The sequence below is a fragment of the Pteronotus mesoamericanus genome, unplaced genomic scaffold (assembly GCF_021234165.1).
Source record: "Pteronotus mesoamericanus isolate MK-2021 breed Mesoamerican mustached bat unplaced genomic scaffold, CSHL_Meso_final contig_221, whole genome shotgun sequence".
Lineage (NCBI taxonomy): Eukaryota > Metazoa > Chordata > Mammalia > Chiroptera > Mormoopidae > Pteronotus > Pteronotus mesoamericanus.
This window is the reverse complement of record NW_026555092.1, coordinates 19,532,509-19,554,483: the sequence shown is the minus strand read 5'-3', so window position 1 is coordinate 19,554,483 and position 21,975 is coordinate 19,532,509. Positions and strand designations below refer to the sequence as shown.

Genomic DNA, 21,975 nt, shown 5'->3' with positions numbered 1-21,975 from the left:
TACGCATTCCATTCCTAGGTATTAATTCAAAAAGAAAAGTGTATACCTTCCTTTGTACACAAACATTTATACCAGAATTACTTGTAATAGCCAACCAACTAATGTTTCTCTCCCCCCTCTTCTCCTTTCTCTAAAACAAACAAAATATTGTAAAAAAATTTAAATATTTTTAAATGTTACATGTCGATGTGACTCTTATGTTTAAAAAAGGAAAAAAAAAAAAAAAGGACAACTAGGACTTCCGTCCTAGATGGAGGTATAGGTAGATAAGCTTCACTTCGTCCCACAACCAAAAGGACAACTAAAAACAAAAAACCACCAGAACTGCCAGAAACACAAACTATATGGAAGTCCCACAGGCAAGGAGTTAAGAATCGTTCACCCAGACTGGTAGGAGGGGTGGAGACCAAAAAGACACGCAAAGAGGACTGTGCAAGGCAGTGGCTGTGGCTGGTGGACCAGGGGTCCCACATTCGCATCCAGATAAATTAGGAGGAACAACAGGGGAGCAAGACAGGCTCCAGCATGGGGAAATAAAGCCTCAAAAATTCTGCTGGTAAAAACCTGTGGGGTTTTTCTCTTGGACTCTACCCCACATAGAGTGCCACAATAGTGAAGTAGGTTTTGCCTCACCCTGGCAAATACCTAAGGCTCTGCCTCTTACAATGTAACAGAAGTGCGGAGAAAAAGAAATATGGCCCAAATGAAAGAACAGATCAAAACTCCAAAAGAACTAAGCAACAAAAAGGACATAGTCAAACTACCAGATGCAGAGTTCAAAACACTGATAATCAGGATGCTCAAAGAAATGACTGGGTACAGTCACAAAATAAAGGAAGGCTATACAAATAGAAATAAAGAAAAAAATACAGGGGAGCAACAGTGAAGGTAAGAAGCTGGGACTCAAATCAACAATTTGGAACAAAAGGAAGAAATAAATATTCAACTGAACAGAACAAAGAAATAATTCAACAAAATGAGGAGAGGCTTAGGAACCTGTGGGACAACTTGAAATGTTCCAATATCTGAATCATAGGGGTGCCAGAGGGAGAAGAGCAAAAAATTGAAAAGTTATTTGAAAAAATGAAGAAAATTTCCCTAATTTGGTGTTGGAAATAGACACACAAGTCCAGGAAGCTCAGAGTCCCAAAGTTGGACACAAAGAGGACCATACCAAGACACATTATAATTGAAGTACCCAAGATTAAAGATAAGGAGAGAATCTTAAAAGCAGCAAGAGAAAAGGAGATAGATACCTACAAAGGAGTTCTCATAAGACTATCAGCTGATTTCTCAAAAGAAACCTTGCAGACAAGAAGAAGGGGCTGGAAAGAAGTTTTCAAAGTCAAGAAAAGCAAGGACCTACATTCAAGATTACTCTATCCAGCAAAGCTATCATTTAGAATGGGAGGGCAGAAGAAAGTGCTTTCCAGACAGGGTAAAGCTAAAGGAGTTCATCATCACCAAGTCCTTATTACATGAAATGGTAAAGGGACTTATCTAAGAAAAAGATCAAAATTATGACAGTAAAATGAAAACATACAACTCTCAACAACCAAATCTTAAAAAAAAACCCAAAACAAAAACAAACTAAGGAAGCTAGAACAGGAACAGAATCACAGAAATGGAGATCACATGGAGGGTTTATGAGAGGGGAGGGGAAGGGGGAGAAATGGGGAAATACGTAGAGGGAATAAGAAGCATAAACGGTGGGTACAAAACAGACAGGGGGAAGTTAGGAATAGTATAGGAAATGGAGAAGCCAAATAATTTAACATTTACAACCCATGCTGGAGGGAATGGGAGTACTAGGCAGAGGAATAAAGGGGAGGAAAAAAAAAAATGGGGCAACTGTAATAGTATAATTAATAAAATATACTTAATAAATCTATTTTCAAAGCAAAAAATAGCGAGAAGAGTGGCACTATTTTGCATGTCTGGTAATTCATTTTACATGTCTGACTTATTAGAACTTTCATATCCACTGTTCTTTTCTTATATTTACTATATTGTGATTTGTTGTTTTAACTGAAGTATAATAATAGCTGGTCTCACACAGATATGTACTTGGAAAAGGTAGTACTTCCACAAATTTTTAGGTAATTGTGAATATTCTTCTTTGATACCCTATGAAAACTCAACAAGTGGTAGTTTCTTTTTTTTCATTATTAAACATTTTAATTGAGATATAATTCACATACCCATAAAATGTGCTCATTGAAAACAATTCGATTATTTTTAGTATATTCAAGGAATTGTGCAACTATCACCACAATCTAAGTTTAGAACCTTTATTACCCCAAAAGGAAACCCCGTATCGATTAGCAGTCACTACCCATTTCATTCTTCTCCCAGCCCTCAGCAACCAGTAATCTACTCTGTACATATATGCCTAACCCCAGGTCATGAGTTTATTAACTATTATTCTTCTAAGAACTTTACATTTTTGCCTCGTACATTTCGTACTGTGATTTTTTTTGTTTTAAATAATTTTTTATTTTTCAATTCCAGCTGACACACATACATGCCAGTCATTCGACATTATATAACTTACTATCATCCCAATAAATCTCATAACTATTTGACACCGTACATAATCATTAGAATATTATTACCTATATTCCCTATGCTGTACTTTACATCCCCAGGACTATTCAGTAACTACCAATTTGTGCTTAATCCTTTCACCTTTTTCACCCATCTCCACAACAGCCTCCAATCTGCCAATCCTCAAAATGTTTTCTGGATCTATGATTCTGAAGTTTGTTCACAATATGGAATATGAAAACATTGATTAAGTTTTCATATTGGAAAATTAAAAATCATTAGTCTAGCCCTGGCTGGTGTGGCTCAATGGGTTGAGCAATGGCCTGGAAACCAAAAGGTGATTCACCAGTTAGAGTACCATGGGGGCATGTGAAAAGCAACAGGTTAATATCTCTCTACCATTCTTCCTTCCCCTCTCTAAAAAATGAATAAATAAAAATCTTGAAAAATAATCACCACCAATTTCATCAGGAGAGTCTTAAATTATTCTCAGTTATTTTCCCTTGTATGTTACAAGCTCACTCTACTCATTTTAGAGCAAAGGTACCCCAATACCCAAGTTTAAATAATCAGTTTGTCAGTTGGTCATTCTTCCAAGTAAATACAAAATTCTATGAAAAATTCAATACTTAATTCAAACAAACAAGTGGCTTTTTCTACAACCATTATATGTACTTCATTATACAGAAGCAGTATCCACACTTCCCATTTTGTCACACAGATTATCAAGAGATGTAGTGAGGAACCGAAAATGATCTTGTCCGGGATAGCATGGCTCAGTGGATTGAGGGCCAGGCTGTGAACCAAAGGGTTGCTGGTTGGACTCCCAGTCAGGGCACATGCCTAGGTTGAGGACCAGGTCCCCAGTAGGGGGTGTGCCAGAGGCAATCACACGTTGATGTCTGTCTACCTCTCCTCCTCCCTTCCCCTCTCTCTAAAAAGAAATAGAATCTTAAAAAAAAATCTGGCTTATAGCACTTCATTATAGAAATTCTTAAGTGAAATTGGTATGTTACATCATAGACATTCCAAAGTGAAACTGGTAGCAAATAAACAAGAACTTCTGGTACTATTTGGTGCCACTGCCCTAGCTCATGTTAAGGAAACACCAAGTTCACCACCATTGTTTTTGTACCGTTAGTGCCAATTTCAACACAGGGAAAATGGTTATTATCAAAAGGCAAGAAATAGCAAGTGTTAAAGAGGATGTGGAGAAAAGGGAACCCTGTATACCACTGGTGGTAATGTTAATTGGTTCAGCAACTATGGAAAACAGTATGGAGGTTGCTCAAAAAATTAAAAATAGTACTACCATGTATGATCCAGCAATTCCACTTCTGCTTATAAAGCTGAAAACAAAAACATTACCTCAAAAAAAACACAAACAAAAAAAAAACCACACACAAACCTCCCCCCCAAACTGCACTCCCATGTTCACTGTAGCAGTATTTGCCATAGCCAAGGCATAGAAACAACCTAACTGTCCACTGATAGATGAATAAATAAACTGTGGTACATATATTACAAGGCAGTATCATTCACTCATAAAAAATGAAATCTTGCCATTCGCAACAACATGTAAGCACCTTGAGGGCATTATGCGGAAATATATCAGAAAGAGAAAGACAAATACTGTATGATCTCTCTTATATGTGGGATGTTTTAAAAATGTAAGCCTGTGAATGGGAACAGGTAAGTGATTGTTACAGGTATGGGGGATTGGGTAAACTTGGTTTGTGTTTTTCAGATTATATACATTGATTTTTTAAAAACTGTTCATAGGCTGAATTGAACTAGATAAATGTACAAGAATATAAATTTTATATTAAGTACAAAAATCGCTGAAATTAGCAGACACAAAAATATATACTGCAGAACAGCACGTTTTAAAAAATGAGTATTCCAGTTAATTATCAGACAAAATATTTTGTGATTTCCTCCAATAAAGAACATTTTGCCTACATTATATATGACTGCATAACTCTGCTCATAACTGCTAAGGAATGACTGGTTAAGACAAGAAATAATCCCAGGCAGTTACACAAAGAATAAAAACTTTCTGCTTCATGGAACACATCTTCATGGGGGGAAGGGGGGAGAGAAGGCAAATGGTCTTCCAATTATGATAACAGTTTTGATCTTAAAGAATCTCTGAAAGGATCTTGGGGACCCCAAGGGTATATAAACTATACACTGAGAACTACTGAGTAAGAACATGGACTGAAATCCAAAGAATACAAGGCCTGTGAAGAAAAAGCCCAGCCATTGTTAAATATAATGAGTGCAATATCAATGTAACCTGACAGCCAAGGAGACTGGACTGGAATACGCATGTGTGAACAACGATGACTTCATTATACTATTCAGTGGGGGTGGTAGGTGCCACAGAGTGAGCATGTGTACTATGTGGCTGTCACATTCAAAATGACAGAGAGTAGTCAGTGCATGGGTGGTTCAGTGGTAGAATTCTCAAAATGACAGAGAGTAGAGCAATGAATCTGCATCCAATTTTGCATTAAGCTTCAACATTCCTCCCCAGAAACTACGCAGATGATTCAGAAGGCTGAAGCTATGGGCAACTGGTGATTGGCAGCTTCAACAGGACAACATGCCCACTCACGCATCACATCTACAGTTTTTAGGGGTTTTTATTGGGCAAAACATCAAATAACCCAGATGACTCAACTCCCCTACAGCCCCGATCTGTTGCCCTGTGACTTCTGGTTTTTCCCAAAATTAAAATCACCTCTGAAAAATGGAAGAGATCCAGACCATTGATAAGATTCAGGGCAATACAATGGGGCAGCAGCCGATGGTGACTGAGAGAACTGTGTGATGACCCAAGGTGCCTAGTTCGAATGGGACTGATGTATCGTTGTCCTACGTACAGTGTTTCTTGTATCTTGTATTTTCTTCAATAAATGTCTCTATTTTTCATATTACACGGCTGAATACCTTCGGGATAGACCTCAGATTAATGGTAGAGGATTAAGAAATGTCTCTCAATAAACAATCAAAAACAAATAAAAAAACAAAACAAAAAAAAAACCCCAACCATGACAGCTCTGGGGGGGTCAGGGGCAAGGTCATGGGATGGAGGAATTCAGCAAAAAGCACTCATAGACATAGACAACAATGTGGTGATTGCTGGGAGGTGGCGGGGTGTAAGGGGTCTAAATGGTAATGGAAAAAAACAGAATAAAGATTAAATTTAAAAAATAATAAACAACCAAAACAAAGTAAAACCATCAAGAAAGAAGCGATGGTACTGAATGTTTAAGGAAATGGTAAAACAACAACAACAACAACAACAAACCCCTAATAAAAAAATAAAAAAAATAAAAAATGTAGTTAGCAGAACAGCAAAGTAACTTGACCAGAGAATGTGCTCTAACTGCCAGGCAGTGCTCAAGCTTCACTTCAGGCGCCCTAGCCAGATAGCTCAGTTGGTTAGTGTGTCATCCCGATACAGCAAGTTTGCAGCTTGATCCCCATTAAGGGCACATAGAAGAACCAACCAATGAATGCATAAATAAATAGAACAAATCAATGTCTCTCTCATGTCCTTCCTCTCACACTTTAAAAAAGCAATTAAAAAAATCCAGTTCACCCTGGCTGATGTGGCTCAGTGGATTTGAGTGCTGCCTGTGACCCAAAGGGTGGCCGGTTCGATTCCCAGTCAGAGGACATGCCTGGGTTATAGGCCAGGTCCCCAGTAGGGGGTGTATGAGAGGCAGCCACACACTGATGTTTCTATCCATCTCTTTCTCCCTCCTGCCGTGTCTAAAAACAAAACCAAAACCGAAACCAAACCTTATTTCAGGATAGTTGTTATATATTTATAATGAAATTAGTCGTGCTTTTTTCCAACCATCCTTCATGCCTCTCTCAGAATCAGTGTCATGCTCATTAAAAAAAAAAAAAAAAAAAAAAAAGTGAATGCATTGATAATTACCTATCAGCACTGTGTTATTTACCCCTTCTGCTTGGTCCCAAAATTTAAATACTATGGTATATCCCAAGAGTAACCTTCTAGAAAAGCTTATGTGAATGGGTGTTTAAAACCAATACTAAGCAGTACTCCTACTCCAAAACCAGAATGACTCACAAATCATTCTGTAGTATGTCTAGAGCGCAGTTTAAATAACCAAAATGACAAGGGGATTTTAGACACAACATGAAAACATAGAATGACTCTTTCAAAAAAAAAAAAAAAAAAAAAGAAAAAGAAAAAGGCCCTGGCTCCTGTGGCTCAGTGGATTGACCTCAGCCTGCAAACCAAAGGGTCACTAGTTTGATTCCCAGTTAGGGCACATGCCTGGGTTCCAGGCCAGGCCCCCAGTAGGGGACATGTGACAGGCAACCACACATTGATGTTTCTCTCTCCCTTTCTTCCTCCCCTCTGTCTAAAAATAATTAAAATCTTTAAAAAAATAATATAATAAATTAATAACAACAACAAAAAACCCCCAAAACAAAAAACCAAATGTACAGATTATTCTGCAGAAGGATTAAAGAGAATTTCAAACAACTTAAGGAAGCATAAGAATTATCAGGAAGCTTTCCCAAACCCCCCAAACTGAATTCCGCCCCCCTCTAAGGTTTTATTTATTCATTTTTAGAGAGATGGGAAGGGAGGAAGAAAGAGGAAGAGAAACATTGATGTGTGAGAGATAAATCGACCACTTGCCTCCTACATTCCCCCAACCAGGAACCTTGCCTGAAACCCAGCTATGTACCCCGAGTGGGAATCCAACCAGCAATCCTTTGGTTTCCAGGCCAGTGCTCAATCCACTGAGCCACACAAGCCAGAGCCCAAACCTGAATTCTATCTGAAGTTTAACGAATAAAATCCCTAGGGATGCAACCCAGGTATCTATCCTTTAGATACGCTTTCTAGTTATTACTTTGGTTAAAAACCTTGGTCACATCAAGATGGGGAAGTCACACGGAAACAGATGTGGGTTCAAAATAAAACTTAAATTATTTAGTCCTGGTCAGATAGTTCAGTTGGAACATCACCCCAATTCACCAAGATTGGATCCCTAGTCAGTGCACATAGAAGAATCAAATATCACTTCCTGGACTTTTCGCTAAAATCAAGTGCAGAATCAAACAATGACTGCATAAATATGTGGAACGACAAGTTGCCCCGCCGTGGCAAATCCCTAACACCCCACCCCTCCAACGTAACAGGCACGCTGAGACAAAGAAATATGGCCCAAATGAAGTAACAGTTCAAAGCTCCTAAAATAGAACTAAGCAATGAACAGATAGCCAACCTATCAGATGCACAGTTCAAAACACTGGTGATCTGGATGCTGAGTTGGTTGAATATTTTCCCAAAATGGAGGAAAAAGTGAAGGCTATACAAAGTGAAATAAAGAAAAATATACAGGGAACCAACAGTAAAGGGAAGGAAACCAGGACTCAAATCAATGGTTTGGAGCAGAAGGAAGAGATAAACATTCAACCAGGACAGAATGAAGAAACAAGAATTCAAAAAAAATGAGAAGAGGCTTAGGAACCTCTGGGACAACTTTAAATGTTCCAGCATCCAAACCATAGGAGTGCCAGATGAAGAGGAAGAGCAAGAAATTGAAAACTTTTTTTAAAAGACAGTGAAGGAGAACTTCCCTAATCTGGCCAAGGAAATAAGACTTCCAGGAGATCCAGGAAGCTGAGTCCCAAAGAAGTTGGGCCCAAGGAAGCACACACCAAGGCACATCATAATTAACTTTCCCAAGATTAAAGATAAGGAGAGAATCTTAAAAGCAACAAGAGAAAAGGAGACATAAGACTCTCAGCTGATTTCTCAAAAGAAACCTTGTAGGCAAGGTGGTGCTGGAAAGAAGTAATCAAAGTCATGAAAAGCTAGGACCTACATCCAAAATTACTCTATCCAGCAAAGCTATCATTTAGAATAGAAGGGCAGATAAAGTGCTTCCCAGATAAGGTCAAGTTAAAGGAATTCACAGTCACCAAGCCCTTATTGTATGAAATGTTAAAGGGACTTATCTGAGAAAAAGATAAAAAACTATGAACAGTAAAACAGAGGGGTAGAGGGAGGGGGAAGAATGGGGGAAAAGGTACAGGGAATAAGCAGCATATATAGTAGGTACAAAATAGGCAGGGGGAGGTTAAGAATAGTATAGGAAATGGAGAAGCCAAAGAACTTATATGTATAACCATGGACACAAACTAAAGGGGGGGGAGGGCGAAGTAGTGCAGAGTGGAGGGGAATAAAGAGAAGGGGGAAATAATGTGGCAACCGTAATAGGATAATCAATTAAATATATATTTAAAAAAACAACAAAAAAAGAAAACACTAAAAGATTTGTAGGATATCTAAAAAAAAGTGTACAACAAATCGATGTTTCTCTCTAAAAAAAATCAACAGTAAAAAAATTTAATTTAAAGCTTTTAAACTAAAATAATGACAAAATTAAAACAGCAACCTTAGAAAAAATAGATCTATAGCAGCAGAAGTTTCAAAGAAAGAAGACATAAGCATTTATCAGGGCATGTTGTATACTTAGGAAAGAGAACTAAATAACCTTCCATTCTAATATTTTAATCATATATAAAACCCGGAGACATCATTTGTTAAGATTCCATACTCTGAATTATAAACAACTTAATATTTAGTTTTATTTGTTATCTATTAAAAATAATGAAACTGACTCACCCAGGCAAGCCTGGGGAAGGGGAAGACCTTTAAGGGCACTGGTATTATATGCTTCATTGGGATCTGTTGTGGCTGGCCTTGGACATTTTTTGTTAAGTAGTAGAATCAGAAGATCATGTGATGCTGGAGAAGGATTTATTTTGGCGACTTTTAAGATACTGGTTCCATTGCTGGTATGATGATGCAAAGCTAAGAATCCAGGAAAGAACCACCAGAGAAGGAATTAAAAATAACATTTTAGCCCTGGCTGGTATAGCTCAGCCGACTGAGTGTCAGCCTGCAAACAGAAAGATCACCAGTCTGATTCCCAGGCAAGGCACATGCGTGGGTTGCAGGGCAGGTCCCCAGGTGAGGGCTTGGGAGAGGCAACCGATTGATGTATCTCTCACACACCAATGTTCTCTCTCCCATTCTCCCTCCTTTCCCCTATCTCTAAACTAAATGAATGAATGAATGGAAAAAATGTAAGGGGGGGGGAGAAGATTTGATATGAAAGTACCTACCTTGATCCTAAAAGAAAACAAACCACCAAAGGCAGCAACTGAGCAGTTGCGCATAAAAACCCAAATACAACTTGCTGATGTCAGTGCAAACAAAGTTGAAATCAAGTATGTAAAGCACTGGATGTACCATAAGGCTTTTGATGAAGTAAATAAACTATGTGTAAGTTGTTAAAAATAAATAAATGAATGAATGAATAAATAATGATGATGAAACTGCCTTGAAGTTATACAGCTCTTACAGTTTATGTTCCAGATATAAATCTAATTGTACCATGTAAGTAATCTTACCTTTCCACTTTATCTGCAGAGGTAGAAGGAGCAGGAGCATCTTCTTCAATTCTATAATGAAAAATTAGGGGGAAAAATACAAATTGAGATTATATTGAGTCTGAAAATTAAAGATGTTATGAAATAAATACCATTTATTAAAAGCCCAACATGATACTAAAGGCTTAATATTTGCCGTTTTTTGCTATGTATAATGCACACCCATGTTTTTGTGTACATTATACACAGGTTGTTATGCCCATTATTATACTCATGGTATGAAATCATTATACCCAGTATAATGCATATTCTTAGTTTTCCCTAAAAAGTTGGGGGGGGGGAGATGCATTATACAGGGCAAAATACGGTACTTACATTATTAAATTTAATCCTACTCAAATACATGTTAAATTCTTATTTGCTAGGCATAAGGTATACTATAAACAAGACAGTCACCTATTAGCTTTGAATTTATGATCAGATGAAAAGAGAATGCAATTATTTCTGTTATAATGCAATATATACAGTCCTGATAAACCTCATTCTACAAAACTGCTAAAAATAAGTTTTTTAAAAAAAAGGAAGAAAAGTTTCCCAGAACATGCATTTTAAAGTCCTAATAAATACTTTAAAAACATTTTATAATTGTGTTTACTGAAAAGATGTAGAAATAACAACCAACTCAATAGCAGTGAGTATTCCTAATACCCAGAGTCTATTCCTGAAAATATATTTCTCACTAAAGGAATCAAGACTCCACTGAGACAATCAATTCTAAGCTGGAGCAGAACAAGTACAAAGGTAAGTCTGAGACAATTACATGCCAAAAAGGAAGATATCTATTCTTACTTAGGGTCGTATCTACTTATGGTCATGCAAAAAGGAATTATACCCCCCATGATTTATACTTTTGTATTGAAAGCCTATCTGCCCTGACCAGTTGATTAGGTGTAGACCCACAAAGCGAAAGACAGCCAGCTGATTCCCTGTCAGGGCATATGTCTGGGTTGCGGGTTTCTCAGTTGTACAAGAGGCAAACTCTTCTTTCTCCCTCTCCTACCTCTCTAAATAAATAAATAAATTTTTAAAAAGGAAATATGGGGAATCCAGGGGTAATCACAGGAATTCTTTATACTATTCCCCCCCCCAACTTTTCTGTATAGCTGACATGTTTCATAGTAATTTATAAATACATTCCAAAAGTATATCCAGGAATCAACCTAAAATCCCACAGGCCAAAAGGCACAAATTTAGCATCAACAAAGATAACTGCAATGGATCAAAAAACTTCGAATATGTTTAAACATAAGTTCTCAATGATACAAAATCAAAAAACTCATTAGTCATTTTTGGAGAACAATAAGGAGACCTCTGCATTATTTCAAAAATTGGCAAATAAAGGTAAAGAAAAACTTACCCTTTCTTTACAATATAATTTTTTAAGTAAAAATCTTAAAAGATTTTATTTATTTTTAGAGGGAGGGGAGGAAGAAGGAAAGTGAGAGAAGCTTGAGGTGTGAAATAGCAATTTGTTGCCTCTCTCATGCCCCTATCTGGGGATCCGGCTGCAACCCAGCCAATGTGCCCTGACTGGGAATTGAACCAGTGACCTTTTTGATTGCAGGCAGGCACTCAGTGCATTGAGCCACACCAGCCTGGACTACAATACAATTTTATAGTACCTCGGGACACTTTAAGACAGGAACCCTACAGAGATCGACACCCTTCATTTGGTATTCATTTCAATCCTTGTCATTTTTACCTGTTCCAGCCATCTGTTTTCACCTATATCCCAAAGGCAATATTCATGTAAGGACATAGGTCATTTACAAATGTGTCCTCAAGCTCTGGCCATGCAGCTCTGTTGGTTGGAGCATATTCCAATACACCAGAGTTGCAGGTTCTATCCTTGGTTAGGGCACATACAAAAAGCAATCAGTGAATGCTTTGGTAAGCGGAACAAATCTATGCCTCCCCTCCCAATAGATAAATAAAAATCAAATTAAGGACTTATTTTAATTTAAAAAAAGTGTCCTCAAAGCATACCATAGCTTAAATCAAGGACCATTACATTGCCAATGATATCTTAGAATGCTGTTAGCTGTGCTGGTGACATTGAGAAAAGAACAGTGGGAAGAGAGGCAACTTTATTATCAAGTACCAACACCTCAGAAGCACTAAATTAGAATTAGAGTATGTACAGCAAAGAAAAACTTTTCAAGTATGAGAGAAAAGCTGTAGAAAATAAATGTTTTCCCATATAATTACTGAAATCTCCTCAAAAGGTTAAAATAACACACAACAAATAGGACTGAGTTGATTAGTTTTTCACAGTCTGACTTTCTTATTTAGCTACACCAAATTTATGAAAATAGATATGTAATACGAGGGGAGCCCCAATAAACCCCAGAATTATCTTCTGGAGGGTGGGTCCCTTGTATTACACGCTTCGCCCACTAGGTGAATGTTCTAGGAACCCATGTGTATCAGTGTACCAGCTGTCATTGCTGTGAGAAGCTGGGTCGGGTTTCAGTGAATTTTTAAGACACTTTTCAAGGAGTTTGCACATTTCATGATGGGTGATTTAGGAGCGCACCGTCCCACACCGCACTGCTTGTTCAGCAGTTTCTCTCCCCCAAAACTGCATGACCCCTGTGCCCCACCCTTCCCATTCATCAGATCTCACCCAGAGTGACTTCTTTTTGTTTCCCTGGATAAATAAAAAAGTCCTCAAAGGGAAAGATTTTGCTGATGTGGAAGAGGTGGAAACAAAAAAGACAGAAGCATATAAAAGGCATCAAAATCGATGAGTTCAGAATCTTCTGGGCAGTGGAAAAGTCTTGAAAGGTATATTACATCAGAGAGCACTTTGAAGGTAACTGAATGAAGTTTAAACAAGTAAGAACAAATACATCATTTTTTAATAAATAAATTTTAGGTTTTTTTGGGTCCCCCGCTGTATATGCTTAAGGATGAAATAAATCAATAATTAAAAGAGCTCCCTCAACTCAATAAATAAATGTAAAGACACTGTAGTACTTACTATGTGATAAGCATTCAACACAAGAAGTCTGGGGCAAAACACTTAAGCAGAGGGGACAACTTGTTTAGAAGCACAAAGGCAGAAGAGATTAGATGACAAGTAGGGACTAAATATATTGGAGCCTGAGTCCTAGAACATATCTTAGAGATAAAAGGTTGTCAGTTATTTTCAGCAGGAGCCAAAATCTTTGCTCCTAACTCGCAATCCTTTTGTGGATATTATTCTGGTTTACAAATTTGATGAAAATCCCTGAGGAACAGGAGGTAAATAGGGTTGAAAATAAGCAAAGACTTCATAGCGAGAGCCAGGGATAAGGCACAATTTAAAAGACAGTACTTTCAAGCAGCAGGTAAGATCTGCCCAGAACTGTGAAATGGCCTGGTATCTTTATCCACATTTTATAATAGTCAGTTAAGTTCAAGTAGAGGTTATTCTGGCCAAATTCTAGCACAGAGCTCCTCAAATTACCTGTAGTTGAAGGACCAGCCTTTTTATTTCCAACATATAAGAAGCAGGGTTTCTATAAAATATTTATAACACAAATGTCAGAGCAATGTTCAACTTGTTTCTAAATGCTGACTCCAATTTTTTATACTTATCTTTGTAGACCAGTAACAGTTCACAAACCAACAAATTGTGATAGAACACAAATATCCAAATAGAACATGAGTACTACAAATAAATATTAATTCTGCACATACATGCTACAAAGATTCAGACACCAATGGCAACAAAAACAACAAAAATGTCTTGTACCCCACACATAGGTTCAGGGGTGGGGGGCAATGCTATTTAACTATCCCTGATATCCACGATTCAACCTCTGACCTCAAAACAAGTTAAAAAAAAAAAAAAGAGCAAAATACAGGAAACATCATGTAATCAGCTTTAGTTAAACAGCAGCTGCTTATTTAAAGGAAAAGTTCACTATAATCACCACCATTTCATTTTTTCCCTATCCAGTCTTCAATTTACATGCCTAAGCTCTGATACAGAATACAAAACTGCTAAATTCTAACGACTGTTTAGAAATTAGAAAAGCAGAAAGGGGGAGTCCAGAGTTTTTTATTTCTGGGGTTGGGAACAGCACTATCCAACAAAATAAGACACAAGAACAGGATTCATTAGTAAAAATTGGGGGGTTATGTATTAAGACCAGTTGATTTGAGGTGTTTAAGGAACAGGGATAACATTCAATTGGCAATTCAGAGGAAACATACGACTAACAAGACAAAGCACATGCAGTGCCTATTGCATTTTCATTTAGTTCTCTCTCTCACACACACATCCTTGTGGCAGGTAGCAATATTCCCATTTTACAGAGAAGTAACAACCAATTACACAGATGACTTGGTAACCTATGTGGACCCCATCACAACTCATACTATATCTCAATTTCCTATTGACTTTCTGTACTCCACACCAGGATTTAGCTCTAAGAAACATGTCTATTTTATCCTAGCTGTAGCCTAGCACAAAGCTCAAGGCCTGGCACTTAAATCTTACTACTTGGTAGAATTTTATTATTGAGCTAACCCACTTATTTTTATTTTGACATCTTTTGTACCCTCAAAGATTGTACCTTGGTTTTGTACCCTGAGAGCCCAGGCCAGTGTGGCTCAGTGGATTGAGTGCTTCTAAAGCAACAGATAAGCGGCTCAGGAATTATTATAAGATAGCAAAGCCAAAATTCTACACATCACATTAGACTTCCTTTCTGAACTTTCTCATTCCTTCTCAACATTACAATACAAACAATTATATCCTTTATATTTTCTAACTTAAACAAAAGTTAAAACTAGTTAGAAAGCTAACTATTAATATGAGGGCTGATTTAGCATTTAGACAATTACTGATTACTTTTAGCAATATTGTTTAACTGGCATGGGGAACAGAAGCCAAATTAAAGCTTTTTACAGACGACAAAACTTTACTACTTAAACAATGAAGTTGGTATTAGAAAAAAAAAACTGAAGTTTATTTCTCATTCCACTTTTTCTTGATTGGTTTGGAAGCTGTACATGTTTTTATTCTTTCAATGGTCATGCTGGAATTATAATGTGATTCTTACTAAAGTCGAAGCACAAAAGGCATTTTCTTCACCCTCCCCCTTCAAAGCCTTAGGCACTTTACCTCTGAATAGCCCCAACCAACACTTGACTGAGGAATGCTGCCTTTTTATTGTTCTCCCAGCCTAGCTAATTAGGTTTTCAGGCAATTTCCTGTTAGGTGGGAATGGACAAAATAAAACCTTGAAATATTGGAGTTTAACACAGACTCTACAATTCACTGATTTGGAATTTCTGCATTCTGGTCTTGACTTTTCTTACCTACAGAAGAGGAAAAATATATTTGATCCACACGGTATGCTCATGTGGATCAAATATATTCAAAAAGACCCAAAAAGTGGTGTGTGGCACAGATAGAGACAAGTAAACCTCTGGTAACAGTAAATGTACTAACACAATCATAAAGTGTAAGGCTATGATAGATTGGGCAAAAAGGACAAAGGAGTCATGTATATGGCCAAGTGCGGTGACTGCTGGGGGGAGAAGGTATAAGGGGACTAAATGGCAATGGAAAAGATACAATTAAGATTAAACTTAAAAAAAAGTGTAAGGCTACAGAAATAGAACATCAATCATAAAAACCTCAGCAACTTTTCCCGGTATAGCGGAGACAGTTAACTTCTAAAGTGCACAAAGAAAATTAACAAGGGCCCTAAAAATAAGGGAGAACTGAGAGCCCTGGCCGGTGTGACTCAGTGGATTGAGTGCCAGCCTGAAAACCAAAGGGTCGCCTGTTGGATTCCCATTCAGGGCACATGCCTGTTTGCGTTGCCGGCCGGGTTCCCAGTAGGAGGTGTGTGAGAGGCAACCACCCGTGATATTTCTCTTCCTCTTTCTCTCTCCCTTCCCTTCTATAAATAAGTAAGTAAACAAATAAGAAAAGGACTGGGAAGTCAGACCTATTAGATGGAAAAAAGCATTTGTTTCCTATAATAAACCGAACTTTCCCTTCACTATCCAAATACTTCAGGTCTGAGTGGCACTGTGCTGCTTTTGAAGCAATCATGTCCTCTACCATTCCCTCCAGTCATTCTACTACACTTCGCGCATACTACTGCTCATTCACCACCAACCAAACACCGCTGCCAGTGCGTAAAGCTCCAGGCAGCACTAGGCAAAGATACTTTGATTCCCGAAGAAGCCCCAGAAGCAGCTTCTCTCGCTAACACTCCCAAAATCCAAAGAACCACGATGCTCTCCACCAGAGGCCGAAGAAATGGGCTGGCAAAAGGTAGGAGGCCAAGAGGTGAACCAAGGGAACTCAAGAAAGAAGCTTCACCGCGCCCCACTGCGGAAGTCCTCGGCTCCGGCTGCACAGCCCTAAACAATGGAAGTTTTCCCGCCTCCTCAAGGCCCCGCCCCCTGCTCCAGACCCAGCGGAGGCAAGCTAACACTGGCGCAAGATCCCGCCCCCGAGAAGCTCCGCCCACCTCGGACCCCACGGGTCCCTGCTGTCCTGCAGGGCTTTGCTTTTTTTTGGCGCCAAATCTCTATTGGTTATTTTCTCAGGTTGCTTGAGTATCCTACTGAAGTCGCCATCCAGGAATGCGGGAAAAGTAGGGGCGTGAGGACACGCAGGCGCGCTAGGGCCCCACCTCCCCGCCGATAGCCCCGGGCTGAGAGAGGAAGAAAAGGGGCTGGCGATAGAGACATCAGCGGCCGATGCCCCCGGCAAGATGGCGGCCGCGAAAACCGGGGCAGGGGGCGCCAGCCAACCGGCGTAACTGCTAATGCGCGAGGCTCTCTGCTAAGTGATGGGCTTCTCCAGTATCCAGGCCTCCCCGAAGAGCGATGGTTATTTATTGGGAGACAAGTCCTCCAACCCACCAAACAAACCCTCCCGGGGAGCCTCAGTCGGCCACCCCCTCCCCGCGGACTGGCCAGTGCCTCAAGCTCTTGGTCCCGCTTACCTGTCGGCAGAAACCAGCTCCGCAGCGATGGCGGCAGTGGCTGTGGACTCTGCGTCCATCGTTCCCCTGAGGTGGTGGGCCAGCGGGTGAAATACACCCTGTGAGAAAACAGGGAATTTAGGACGCTAGGGATTTACACGGGGACAGAAAATGGCAGATTGGAGACCCCGCGCGCCTGGGCCCACTAATATATGAGATCCATTCGCCCCGCCCATCCACTTCCGGATCCTCCCCCTCTAATTTAAAGGGCCAGAATGCAGCCCAGTCTAGCCCCAGGACTCCCTCCCCCTCGATTCTAACTGCGGAGTACCTTTCCTCTCTGGCCTGCTTTCCCCGCAAAAAGCAACTTGCTCGGTCTCTAGCAAGTTGCATAAGAACTGGAATCTTGATACTACAACTCCTGACTGGGAGTCAGCCAACAGCTTCCACAGAAAGGGAAGCTAGTGCTGCTTTGCATGTTTGGAGCGAAGAGTAGAGGGTCTGTTTCCGGCTCACATAACCTGGGAGATGCCTTAACGGATGGACGCGCAAAAGCCGAGCATGGGCACACTAGCAGCGGCTAGAACTGATCTTGTTAAGAGACGCGTGGCTGTGAGCCTCAACAACTGACCGAAGGAAATGCTATTTTAGGATTGGCTACGGCTGAAACTACCGCGCTTGATTCAAAGATCAGCTCTGTGGTGGTGTGTAGCTGGCTCCTCCCTTCGGACACGCCCCCTGCGACTGGCCCAATCCACTGACGCCATCCTCTTAGGCCCTACCCAGACTCAAAATCTGACTAGTTTAGTGTTTCCAGCTCTTACGCCTCCACTAAGTGCTAAGATTCATTTGCCTATTAGGTGTGGGGGTACTGTGCTTAGACACTTTACGCTAATAGCAGTCTTATTTAATCTTATCGCTACTAGTCAGATCGATGGTTTATATCCCATTTGATAGAAATAGAAACCAAGGTTTAGGAAAGGTGTGACTTGCTCAGAAAATTGCAAGCCAAGTCGGTTATGGAAAGCAATGCTCCTCATTTCCTGCACCTGAGTGGAAGATAATTGGCAGGCTGAAATGGTTGCACTTCCCCACACCTGAAACGTCAGTCATTGCTTTCCACCATGGCCTTGCCTACATTGATCGGAATAGGATTTTATTTACATCCAGATTCAGACATGCTGGTAAAGATTCCTGGAGAGGATTCTTATTTCAGTCTGGCAAGGCTTAGGCAGGTTGAAATCTTTGAGGGTACAGAGCTGGACCTGAAAATGACAATTCCTGTGGGCAAATAGACATGGGCTTCTCTGTTATTAGCTGGGTAACATGAGCCAGGTCATGTAACATTTTATTTTTTTTTTAAGAATTTTTAAATTTATTTTTAGAGAGAGGGGAAGGGAGGGCATAAGGGAGAGAAAGAAACATCAATGTGTGGTTGCCTCTCGCTGCCCCCTACTGGGGACCTCGTCCTCAACCCAGGCATGTACCCTGACTGGGAATCAAATCTGCGACCCTTTGGTTTGCATAACATTTTAGATTAAATGTAAAATGAGGACAATATAAGTATCCACCCCTCCTTAAGGATATTGTGAGAATTAGAGGTAATAATGCTTGCTTCAACAATAAGCATTGTGCCTGGCTCATGCTACCTTAGTGTGATAATATGGTGACTGGACTGTTGGGGTAGGAGAAGGGGGAGCAATCTCTCCAGAGTCCTTGAGGCCAGGGCTAGGGCCTGAGAAACCCAGTCCAGTAAATTGTGTGACCCATGGATCTGCTAAAATAATATTCACTGAGCAATTATGATATGCAAAGCTTTGTACTGGTCCTGAGGACAAAAGACACCATCTCTGACTTTAAAGAAGTCAGTCTTATGAAAAATATTTTAAAACAGATTTTATTTTTAAAATATTTTATTTACTTATTTTTAGAGATAGGTGAAGGGAGGAGAAAGAGAGGGAGAGAAACATCGATCCACTGCCTCTTATACGTACTCCAGGCCTACAACCCACTCATGTGCCCTGATCAGAATCTAACCTGTGCCCTTTTGCTTTGTGGGATCATGCTCAACCAACTGAGCCATACCAGTCAGGGCCAGAAAAATATTTTTATATTGTAGATCAAATTATGTCACTATCCATCCTTGAACAGCTTTCGATTGCTCTTAGAAGAAATTTTGAGCTCCTTATCATTACCTACAAGATTCTACATGATCTTGCGCCATTCACCTCTCCAAATGCATCTCATACTACTTCCCTTCCTTAACCACAGTCTTAACGTACTGGTCTCCTTTCTGTTCTTTAGAATGCCCAAGCCCTTTCTCATATACAAGGGCCTTTGTACTTCCTGCCTCAATGCCTAGGCAACTCTTCTCCCAATACTTTGAATGATTAGCTCCTATTTATGTTACGCCTAATCTCAAATAAAGGGAAGCTAATTTTGATTGAGATCAGAACTTCCCTGGCAATTCAATCAATATTAGCTTCCCTTTGTTTATTTCTTCCATTGTACTTATCAAAATCTAAAGTTATTTACTTGGTTTTTTAACTCTCAGCCCCTTTTAAGTATATAGGCTCCATGTGACCTTTTCTTTTTTGTTTACAGCTAAATCCCCAATGACTCATACTATGTGTCCAAAATTAACTTGTTGAATGAATGAATAAAGCAATAATAGTATAATCATAATTAGAACTGGAAAAAATTCACCCAAACTTTATCCACTTAAAATAGACACCAGCCCTGACCACTGTGGCTCAATTGGTTGAGTTTCCTCCCACAAAGTGAAATCTCACAATCAGTAGTTTCAGGAATTGAATCACAATTCCTGGTCAGGGCACATACCTGGGTTGCAGGTTTGGTTCCAGCTCGGGGCATGTTCGAGAAGCAACGTATCGATGTTTCTCTTCCATATCCATGTGTATCTTCCTCTCATTATTGCTCTCTCTAAAAAAAATTTTTTTAAAGATTTTATTCATTTATTTTTAGAGAAAGAGAGAGAGAGAGAGAGAGAAACATCAATGTGTGGTTGCGTCTCACATTCTCCCTACTGGAGACCTGGCCCAAAACCCAGGCATGTGCCCTGACTGGGAACTGAACTAGAGACCCTTAGTTTCACAGGTTGGCATTCAATCCACTGAGCCACACCAGCCAGGGCTGAATAAAATTTTTTTAAAAATGGATACCAATTATTTCATAGCAAGTAATGAGGGTAAAGGGGACTTTATCTTGGGGAAATTAAAATTATAACAAGATTTAGAGAGGACTTTCAGTTAACGATAGTTGAACACATACCTTTACACCCATTCCCTTTTGAAATTTGTCTACACAACAATAAAGGAATTATTTTAAGGTAAAACTCAAGATTAAAGAGAATGGGAGGAGAAGAAACAGCAACAAAATTTTAAAAGCTGGGAAAGAGATGGACAAGTAGTAACTAACATAGCAGACTAAGAAAAGGGAATCCCGTTAAGCAAAGCCAGGAAACAACCACACTGAAAATACTAAAACCACAAACAATTCAAAAATTTGTTGTGGCAGTTATTTCGAGGAGTAGGGAATGTAGATAGGGCTGAAAAAGTGGGTTAGGTTGAAAATTTTTAAAAAGAAATTAGACCCTCTAAATCTTCTCCCTCAAGCCAATAGAAAACTGGAAGTTTATTTTCTGGAGAGGAAAGAACAAAAAGAATGTTGAACTGAGTGAACATTGAGGTTAGAAGAAGGATATAGAAAAGAAAGGGATTAAATGAATGATTACATAGAAAATGTTGAGCCCTGTGAGAGACAGTTATTTCTCAATATCTATTTTTCCCTTCTATTCTAGTAATAGAACCCTGATAGAATCCTGATTTTTAATTATTTATGTATTTATGTTAGTGCACAGCACCAAAATAAAAACTAAAATTGTCAGTGTCCCTTAGAGCTAAAAACGCTCAAGTGATGACATTCTAGCCAATGGAAAGTGAACAGGAGCAATGATTGCAACTTCCACATAACGACATCAAAGGGAAGGTGCTTGTCTTTCAGAAGACATAGTGGTGAGCCATCTTGGACCAAGCAAACAGAGCAATACTCCAGGAATGAAAAAGCAGTTAGACAGAAGAAGCTTAGGTTCTTAGCATCACAGATTTGGTATACAAGTTCTGGGCTCTTGACTCTCTAAATGTTAAATAGGGCAAATAAACTCCTTAAGTATATCCACAATATATCAAGCAAGGACTACCAGAATTACCAAAGAAATAGAGGTAAATTGACAGTTGTTGCGGAAAATTTTTAAATATTTTTTACTGATTGATTTTGGACAGATAGAAATATCGATTTGTTGTTCTACTTTGTTTATTTATACCTTCGTCGGTAGATTCTAATATGTGCTCTGACCAGGGATCAAACCTGCAACCTCGGCATAGCAGGATGATGCTCTAACCAACTGAGCTACCAGGCCAGGGCTGTAGCTGAAATTTTTAATGCATATCACTAAGAAATAACTGTAACAGACAAAAAGTAATCAGAAATACTGAGGACATAATTAACACTACTAAAATGCTCAAGTGACTATTTATATAGAAATCTATATTCAAAAAATAGCAAATACACATTATATTCAAACATCTTGGTCATTTACAAAAATGGACCATATATTAGGTCTCAAACAAAGCCTAAATAAATTCCATAAAATCATCATCCTTATCATACAGACTGTCTTCTCCAACCACAAAGGTTTATTGCATTACAAATTAACTTTTGTATATAGTATAAATAACACTGTAAATTGCCCTTGGGTTTAAAAAAATCATGAAGGAAGTTTAGAAATGTTTAAAACAGTAATAATAAGTATACTACATGTCAAAATTTATAGGAGACAGATAAAGCTGTATTATTTTTAAGGATTTTTTTATTTACCTTCAGAGAGAGGGGGAAGGAAGGAGAAAGAGAGGGAGATGTGAAATACGTCCGTTGGCTACCTCTCTCACAC

General features: G+C 39.1%; 1 protein-coding gene across 2 annotated transcripts in view; it reads right to left on the bottom strand.

Annotated features, from left to right (window-relative positions):
* NASP (nuclear autoantigenic sperm protein) overlaps window positions 1–17,195 on the bottom strand; it is a 33,043-nt gene extending 15,848 nt beyond the window's left edge. For both annotated transcript variants that reach the window (XM_054572141.1, XM_054572142.1), the window contains exons 1-2: window positions 17,028–17,195; window positions 10,027–10,077 (exon numbers count right to left, since the gene is read on the bottom strand). In XM_054572141.1, the coding sequence (XP_054428116.1) occupies window positions 10,027–10,077; window positions 17,028–17,086 (110 nt within the window). In that variant the 5' untranslated portion in view covers window positions 17,087–17,195. The remainder of the gene's footprint in view (window positions 1–10,026; window positions 10,078–17,027) is intronic.
* Window positions 17,196–21,975: the final 4,780 nt, after the last annotated feature.